Consider the following 9,896-nt stretch of genomic DNA (forward strand, 5'->3'; position numbering starts at 1 on the left):
TGCTGCATCTCCTCAGACTACATCTCCCTTCAGTGGCGCTCCACCAGACTGTCTTCGGCTGCACTAATTACATCCTCCTCCGCTGTGAGATGTCAGCGAGGCGGCAGCTGCTTTCAGTCTCCGTCACTGATGTCACACCTGGAGAGGTTTCTACCTCCACACCGCTGACGACCCGCCGCTTTCACACCGGAAACGCCTCCTTTCACCCTGGCCACACCTCCTTTCAACCCGACCACGCCTCCTTTCACCCCGACCACGCCTCCTTTCACCCCGGCCACGCCTCCTTTCAACCCCACCACACGGCTGATCCCCCTCAAGATGACCTGTCTCTCTGCAACAGTATTGACCGTCTACATCAAACGTTAGTGTTGTCTGTGCACCATCACACGGGTGGGGGAGGGAGGGGAGGGGGGAGGAGCAAGAATTCAGAGAAAACCTTGAAGTGCTGTGTCACGGAAGAAAGAAGGAAACAACGGCCATCATTCAACTCAAGCGGCCGCCTCGTCAATCACACACACACACACTCACACACACACCCTCACACACACACCCTCACACACACACACACACACGCACGCACACACACACACACACACACACCCTCACACACACACACACACACACACTCACACTCACACACACCCCCACACTCACACACACACCCTCACACACACACACACACGCACACACACACACACACCCTCACACACACACACACACACACTCACACACACACCCTCACACACTCACACTCACACACACCCCCACACTCACACACACACCCTCACACACACACACACACACACACACACACACACACTCACACTCACACACACCCCCACACTCACACACACACCCTCACACACACACACACACACCCTCACACACACACCCTCACACACACACACACACACTCACACTCACACACACCCCCACACTCACACACACACCCTCACACACACACACACCCTCACACACACACACACACCCTCACACAGTGTAAACAGACGACCGGGAGCGTCGTGGTGACAAAGTGCTCCGGTGAGTTTAATGGCGACCGGCCGTCGTATTGCTCGGCTACAGCAGACGACGTTCTCGTCGTACAAAGACACTTCAGAGTTCAGTCAAAGAAAATAATAATTACCACATTTCATGTCACAACCAGTCGCTTTTTTCTCTTTTGTTTTCTTTAAACAGACAAACAAGTCTCCTATTTTACATAAAGATCTTTAAAATACAGCACTGTCAACAGAAACAAACAGAAGAAGGAACATTTCCATTGCAGAGCATTGTTGATAAAATAGTCGAGTGCAAAGGCACTTTCTGGAGTAAGTATCGTGAGATTCTGCCGCTTCGTGATTTGTAAAAGGTTTTTTATCGATGAACACTCACCATTTATCTGCGTACGTATGTACAGGAATGTTCTCTAAACATGTTCCCACAGTCCTCAAAGTCTGTCGCAATTTCATTTTCAACCCAAAAAAGAATAATTTATATGTCCAGGAAGGAAAGAAAATAGAACTGCGTAATAATATACTTCTTATATTCCTTTTTATACATCTTAAAAAGAAGGAGAGAGAAAGGAAGAGAGAGAGAAGCTTCCAGTCATTGGTGTGGGATTGAACACAGATAGATAAGATAGATATATAGAGCTATTATTACAGTAACTGCGTGATTATTATGATGCTGCACAGAACCAGGGAGGGGGGGGTGGGTCGCCGCTATCTTACAGCTGGCTCATCGCTGTCTGTTTCTCCAGAACCTCCAGGTAGTCCGGTTCTGTTTTTAGCTTGCCGGGCAGCAGCAGCGGGTGCTCGTGGTTTTTGGACGGGTGCTCGGCCCCGTAGTACTTCCTGGGCGTCCCGTACAGCACAGTTTTGTTCAACCGGTCCTGGTTGGCGATGTACCGCCGGGCCGTGGCGGCCTCGTAGGGGGGCACGATGCAAGGTCTCTTGGGTAAAGTGCAAAAGTTGTAATGGAAGGGCGGGACTCCCGCGGCCGCGGGAAGCTCCTTGTGGGGCCTCTCGCCTAAGTTCTGATACAACATCTCGGGAGGCTCCGGGGTCGCCAGACCACACGACGTTGGAGACTTATCCATAAAATCCATTGTGCTGATGGTGTAGGCCCCCGGGCTGCGGGTGAGGATGTCCTTCCTCGCGTCCAGGGGCCCGAAGCTGAGCTCCTTCAGGTTACGGTAGTACGCCACCTGCTCGCCGTCCTTCTGCATGTAGATGGGGTTTTGGCACATGGAGCCCACGGGGGGCGGGATGTAGTTATACACGTGGCTCTCGGAGGTCTTGTCCTGGGTGGGTTCGGGGGTGTACGAGCCGTACTGCACTTGAAAAGAGTTGAGATCTAAGTTGTTGGCGCTCGTGGGGACGTGTTCCACACCTTTGCGGCGCTTTAGGACGAAAACGAAGAGGCCTGCGCCGAAGCAGACGGACAGGATGAAGACCACCAGGAGCCCCAGAATCAGGACCGACAGCGGTACCTCGGGGTGCAGCTCAGGGGAGTGGATCCGCGATTCAGTGGGGCTGATGGAGCTGAAAGAAGAAGGGGACGGGGTGGCGGCCTCAGTGCCGGGGCTCATTAACGTGGGGGCCTTGGTAGGGGGGGCGTGTTGCGGCGGTGGCGCCTCGCTGGGCTCGGGGCAGATGGCCTCGTTGCGAAGCGAGCGCAGCAGGCGGCCTGCGTGTTTGGACGGCGAGTCGCAGGTGATCTCGTTGACCACCACACTGGTGCTCGACAGCTCCATCCAGTTTTTGAGGGCCACGATGTCGCAGGTGCAGTCCCAGGGGTTCTCCTGCAGGTCGATCTGGATAAACGCCGACAGCTGGTCCAGGACGCCGCGGACCGCCAGGTAGGAAAAGTGGTTGTTCCGCAGGTTGAGGCGCGTCAGCATGGTGCCGCCAAACACGTTGTCGGGCAGCGAGCGCAGCAGGTTGTTGTTGAGGAAGAGCAGCTGGAGGTTGTGCAGCGCGTTGAACGTCTGCGGCAGGATGTCTTTGATGATGTTGTATTCCAGGTACAGGTACTGGAGCGACTGCAGGCCGGCGAACAGCGACTGGGACAGCGACTCGATGTAGTTCCCGTTCAGATAGAGCCGTCTGAGGTTCGTCAGGTTCTCGAAGGCACCTTCCTGGATCACGGCGATCCGGTTGTTGCCCAGATGAAGCAGCTCCAGCGAGCTGTACTCCGCCAGGTCCGTCCGGTGGATCACCTGCAGGTAGTTGCCCGTCAGGTGGAGCTTCTTCGGGTACGACGGCTTCGGGTTCAGCTCGCTGATGTTGTGCAACTTCCTCTCCTGGCAGTTGATGTTCAGTCCGCTGTCGGGGTTCTGCGACGTGCACACACACACGCTGGGGCACAGCATGGGGACCGGGGAGCGGGTCTGGTACACCATGATGGGCCCGAACACGTGCTTGTCCTTGCTGCCGATGCGCGGCGTGGGCCTGTAGCGTGTCTTGGGCAGACGGGAGGCCTTAGGGGCGCGGGTGGGGGTGACCATGCCGGGGTGGTAGGTCGGGGGCAGGGCCCCCTGGAAGTGAGAGTCAGAGGCGGGGTGCACGCGCTCGCCGGCGTTCCTGCGCGGGCACAGGTCCTGCTTTATGAGCTGCGTGATGTCTTTGCCGTGCAGCCGGAACGGCGTCTCGCACACGATGTCGCCCACGAAGACCGAGATGGTGTCCAGCCAGGACTTGAGGGGGATCAGGTCGCAGGTGCAGTTCCATGGGTTCTCCTCCAGCTGGATCTCCATGATGCCGCCGATGTGCTCCAGGACGCCGGCGAACGGCAGCATCTTCAGCCGGTTGCCACGTAAATCCAAGTGGGTGAGCAGCACGAAGCGGAAGATGTTGGCCGGCAGCGACAGCAGCAGGTTGTCGTTGAGGATCAGGACCTTCAGCTTGTTCAGCTTGCTGAAGGCACCCGGCTCCACGGCGCTGATGTAGTTGTAGTCCGCCTGCAGGTACTCCAGACTCTCCAGACCCGCGAACGAGTCCTCCTTGATCACCTCCAGGTTGTTGTTGTTCAGGTGGAGCCGCTTCAGGAAGCGCAGCCCGTTGAAGGCACCGCTCCGGATCTCCTGCAGGCCGTTGTTGCCCAGGTGCAGCGACGTCACGTTGCCATAGTTGACGAAGTCGTTGGCGCTGAGCCGTGACAGGAAGTTCCCGTTCAGGAAGAGCTGGGAGATCTTGTTCGGCGGCGCCTGGAACTGGCTCACGGTGGTAAATCCTTTATTCTCACAGTTGATGTTGAGGATGTTCTCGCGCTCCTCGCACGCGCACCGCGTCTTGCAGATCTCTTTGGACACAGAAGTTCTGCGGGTGTCCGCGTCGGCCGGAAGCAGGCTGGCGGCGGAGAGGACGCCCAGGAAGAGGACGCCGCTCAGCATGTTTACAGCCGCGGAAGGTCGCCCGGACACGGATCCAGCATTGAAGTTTGCAGCGGGAGCCTCGCGCAGGGACGAATCAGCCGAGTGCGCACACACTCACGCACACACACATACACACAGTCACACGCACGCACACACTCACTCACGCGCACACACTCGTGCACACAAAAACAGGGAATGTGGTGTTAAAACGCAGCCGTGGGATCTCTCCATTGACCTTCACTTTTAATCCAAAAACATGTTTAAAAATCAATCCCGGAAAAAAAGAAAATCCATTGCTCATCAGATCCGTATCCGGAGACCAGCTTCTTACTGCAAAGCCCCCTTTCCCTCCTGCCGGAGCGCAGATTTATTGTGAGGCTCCGCGCTGCCGCCTCGTTCCTCCGCGGCGGAGGGAGAAGGAGCCGCGGCTCGTTGTTAGTCCGGGAAACATGAATCACTTCTTCTCAAAACCGGAATAATGCGCTAAGACGCACCAGGACGCGCAGCGGGCTCCTCACTGTCTCCTGCAGGAGCAGAGGCGGCTAGAAGTCAACTACGGGAGGAGAGCTGCACGGGAGAGCGAGAGAGGGGGGGGGGGGGGGGGGGGCGAGAGAGAGAGAGAGAGAGAGAGAGAGATAGTCCCGGAGCTGACATGCCGTCGGTCCTCCGCCGCTCCGAACACTGAGAGCGTCTGCTGCTGCCTCACTGCGTTAGTGTGTGTGTGTGTGTGTGAGAGAGAGAGAGAGAGAGAGAGAGAGAGAGAGAGAGAGAGAGAGAGAGAGAGAGGAATCCAGGGCCGTTACGTCACCAACACATTCAACTCACACACACACAATTTGATCTCTTAAACAAAGTGAAACCTTTGTCCCTAAAATAAACATTTTCACTCGTTTTCAAGATGATTATTATTGTTGTTGTTGTTGTTGTTGTTGTATCATCTGGTTCTTGACTTCCTGTTCAGTTTATTACATTCCATCACTGCAAAGTGAAGAACTCACATAATTCCCATAAAAGCCTCCCGTATCAACAGCACATTGTGATGTGATGGAATACACACACACACACACACACATATATATATATATATATATATATATATATATATATATACATACAGTATTATAATGCAAATCTATCTGGTGCTGCCTCCCGGTTCATCAGCAGTGTTTTGGTTTCCTTGTTTTTACCCATGATGCCACTGGGAGGCAGGAAAGGCTCTTTACAGGTTCACAGATCTGTTTCCAGTCACACTTATAGACGATAAACGGTGCTTTATAATAAAACTAACTCGCAACAATCAACATCATAAGTGTGTTTGTGCCTTTAATTATATTTCAATTGTGATTCATTAAAAACATGATCAAATTGTTTTGTAAATTAGAATTTCACCTAAAAGATACAAATGAAGTCGAACGAAAGATTCTTCTAAATAAAAATGTTGTTTTTCCCATTCAGAACATTTATGTTCACTTATTTCTAGTTGTAAAGGAGAGTTAATAGACTCGTCGTCATGGTAGCGACACCCGTTGGTTTGTGGACTGCAGTTTTGAAGCCTCCAGTTTGGCATTTTGGCCGTCGCCATCTTAGACTCTTGCAACCAGTAGAAGGAAGTGACCATATTTGAACTGTGGAGGAGTGACGGGTGGATCTGATGAACACAAGCAGCAGACCAGCACCCTTACTGGATCTGGATCCATGTGGATTCTGGTGTGAAGCTGCTAACAAAGTTAGCTTCATGATTCAAGGTCAACTTAACAGCTAAGTGTTGAAGTCATCTTAGTAGCTAACTAGCATTGGTAGCATGGTAGCGACCTGTCAATCAGCAGGTAAGCCCCGCCCCCTGAGGCATCCCCTGCGTTCTGGTCTGGTGGACTCTAAATGGACCATAATGTACTAAATGAACATCATGCTGGATTGAAGAAGACTTGAAACTAGAGATTGAGACCATAAACTCATGTTTACAATGTTTACTGAGATAATACATCAAGAGAGAAGTAGGACCATTTTCTCATAGACTTCTATACAACCAGAGAGGAGTCGCCCCCTGGTGGCCAGCAGAGAGAAGTAGGACCATTTTCTCATAGACTTCTATACAACCAGAGAGGAGTCGCCCCCTGGTGGCCAGCAGAGAGAAGTAGGACCATTTTCTCATAGACTTCTATACAACCAGAGAGGAGTCGCCCCCTGGTGGCCAGCAGAGAGAAGTAGGACCATTTTCTCATAGACTTCTATACAACCAGAGAGGAGTCGCCCCCTGGTGGCCAGCAGAGAGAAGTAGGACCATTTTCTCATAGACTTCTATACAACCAGAGAGGAGTCGCCCCCTGGTGGCCAGCAGAGAGAAGTAGGACCATTTTCTCATAGACTTCTATTCAACCAGAGAGGAGTCGCCCCCTGGTGGCCAGCAGAGAGAAGTAGGACCATTTTCTCATAGACTTCTATACAACCAGAGAGGAGTCGCCCCCTGGTGGCCAGCAGAGAGAAGTAGGACCATTTTCTCATAGACTTCTATACAACCAGAGAGGAGTCGCCCCCTGGTGGCCAGCAGAGAGAAGTAGGACCATTTTCTCATAGACTTCTATACAACCAGAGAGGAGTCGCCCCCTGGTGGCCAGCAGAGAGAAGTAGGACCATTTTCTCATAGACTTCTATACAACCAGAGAGGAGTCGCCCCCTGGTGGCCAGCAGAGAGAAGTAGGACCATTTTCTCATAGACTTCTATACAACCAGAGAGGAGTCGCCCCCTGGTGGCCAGCAGAGAGAAGTAGGACCATTTTCTCATAGACTTCTATTCAACCAGAGAGGAGTCGCCCCCTGGTGGCCAGCAGAGAGAAGTAGGACCATTTTCTCATAGACTTCTATACAACCAGAGAGGAGTCGCCCCCTGGTGGCCAGCAGAGAGAAGTAGGACCATTTTCTCATAGACTTCTATACAACCAGAGAGGAGTCGCCCCCTGGTGGCCAGCAGAGAGAAGTAGGACCATTTTCTCATAGACTTCTATACAACCAGAGAGGAGTCGCCCCCTGGTGGCCAGCAGGGAGACTGACAGTTTAAGGCGCTTCATACAGGTAATCTGACTCTGTAAACGGGAAACAAACAAGTCACACAACACTTTTGCAACCAATCAGCAACAGTTCGTGCTCTTGCACAACGGAAAGGTCACGGATGTGAGACAGCATGAGAGTGAGACGGCCAGTGTGACACATTAATGTGAAGCAGCTGACGAGCGGCCGAGTTCAAACACTGACAGTGTTTTCTCTCCAAAATCTCCGACTGCAGCTTGAAAACAAACGTCACGTCTGATTTATTCTGAAGGAGAAGCTCAACTCGACCGCTGAAGGAGATGCTTGGCGCCGGGAGGCAAAGTTCACGGCCGCCGCCGCCGCCTTTCTGCAGCCGGACGGAGGCCCGACGGCAGGGAGACGGCCGAGCAGGCAGGGAGACAGCCGGGCAGGCAGGGAGACGGACAGCCGTCCAGCTCTGCTTGTCTGTCACGTTTAAATCACGACCCTGTGAATCATCGTGACGATGATCGGAAATTGAAAGTGTAACGATGAGAGCGGCATTCTGCCATTTTGTTTGTGTTTCCCTGTGATTGAGAGCGACGGGATCATCGGTTTCTGGGTCTCCGGGTCTCAGGGTTTAGGGGTCTCAGGTTCTCAGGCTCTCAGGGTCTCCGGGTCTCGGGGTGATTGAGGGAGGGGAGGAGCGTCAGGTGGGTTCAGGTGTGCAGCTCTGCGGTGCGTTCACTGTCACTCACTATCAGCATCAACATGTCGATATGAATGTTTATGAACCCTTTTCCATGGACATATTGATCTGGTATTGATTGATGATATTGACACGTGTCAGCGTACTCATTTCTGTGAAATCTCTGAATAGTGGAAGGATTAATTCTCTCTGTCCTCCGAGAACAAACGTCCTGACAGCGTCGACCTTTAGAGCAACCGGAGCTTTTCTGCCTCCTGATTCATGAACGGCTTGTTACTGATGTCACTGTGACTCACCACTGCCCCCTCTGGTCGGGGCTGAAAAGTGGGCCTTATATTGGACGCCACCTTGTATTAGGAGTTCATTAAAAGCTGATTGGTTGAGGTTTATAGACTTTCATGAATTTAATGAGATAGAAAGAGGCAGACGGCCCTTAACGTAGTTTATCTGATCAGTGAACCACATTCCCAGAAACTAATCCACACCCAGGATTTATTTACAGCAGATTAGTGGAAGAGAAAGAGTCCTGATGATGGGGGTTTGTTGAGAGGAGGACCGGCAGCAGGCTCGGCCCGACCGAGTCCACGACCATGGTGGTGGTGCCTTCAGGGCCAAAAAACCAACCAAACCCTCCACCAGCCCTGATTCTGAGCTGTGGTCCAACCAGAGGTCTCTTCTGGGCCTTTTCCTCAGGTGGACCCCAGTGGGGCTGCAGGGTGCTGGGCTGTGAGACCAGGTCCCACTAGAGGACCTGGGGCCCTCATGAACCCTCATGGAGGCTGTTTCTCACAGTTTGGTCAGAAACCTGCACACCTGTATCCTGCTTGAGGTCCTGTTGTAGGACTCCTCCTCCTGGTCCTCCTGGTCCTCCTCCACCACGGACCAGATCCCGGTCCTGGTCCTGGGTTGATGCCCTTCTACGATCCTGTCCAACTCTCCTGTTGTCACTTTCATTCGCATCGAAGCAGCTGACACTGATTCAGGATGCGGACACATGGATCTACTGGATTGATTTCCCGCCTGGTTCACGTGAAAGTGTTTTATTGCAGTTTGAACATTAGGATTCCAGACCTGAACTCTGTAAACCAGGACTTCAGTCTGAAACATGTGGAGACATGTCTGCAGATCAAACCCAAGCATCACAGGAAGCTTTGATCCTCGGAGCCGGCTGGATATTAATCCCTGAGAGCCGGCGTCTTCCTCGCCGTCACTTCATCAGTCTGAGGAACGGGTGGATGCGTGGCGGCGAGGTCAGCTATGATCCTCCTCTTCGTCAGGAGGAGGAGGAGGAGCAGGTTGGATGTGTGATTATGTGTGGAGACTCGTCATAAATCCCCATCGTTCTCAGTCTGCTTGAGTCATGAAGACCGTCACCACGCATCATGTGGATCTGTGAGAGCTGAAAGGTCTGCATGATGAATGTTCAATGTTCCAGACAAACAGAAATGAGGAAATGTTGTTTTTCATTCAACCTGTAAGCAACTCTGTCGTTAGACAGTAAAAGAATCATGGACGCTGTAATACAGATGGTAGCTAGCAGCCAGCTGTCGGACTAAGAAAGACGTATGCTGATTCTGCTGAAGTCATCTCGTTCTGCGTTTCCACCGTTGGTCAAACATGTAAAACTCTTCCTTCTTCCCTCCGATCTGAACAGTTCAGTCACAGTCCTCGGCGGTCAAAGGGAAACCTCCTGCTGACTACACAATATGGGAATGAGATGACAACGATGAATGCTGCATTCATCTCTGCTGCATCGACGCCGCCGCCCATCATTAACGCCTCGTTCTCCACGACGACGGAGAGAAACCA

General features: G+C 52.6%; 1 protein-coding gene across 1 annotated transcript; it reads right to left on the reverse strand.

Moving 5' to 3' along the window:
- Window positions 1–1,030: 1,030 nt before the first annotated feature.
- Window positions 1,031–4,900, reverse strand: slitrk2 (SLIT and NTRK-like family, member 2). Its single transcript, XM_084010382.1, has one exon. It carries the CDS (start codon window positions 4,391–4,393, stop codon window positions 1,727–1,729), a length of 2,667 nt encoding a protein of 888 aa, XP_083866508.1. The 5' UTR covers window positions 4,394–4,900; the 3' UTR covers window positions 1,031–1,726.
- Window positions 4,901–9,896: the final 4,996 nt, after the last annotated feature.

This window comes from Eutrigla gurnardus, assembly GCF_963514095.1.
Source record: "Eutrigla gurnardus genome assembly, chromosome: 5".
NCBI lineage: Eukaryota > Metazoa > Chordata > Actinopteri > Perciformes > Triglidae > Eutrigla > Eutrigla gurnardus.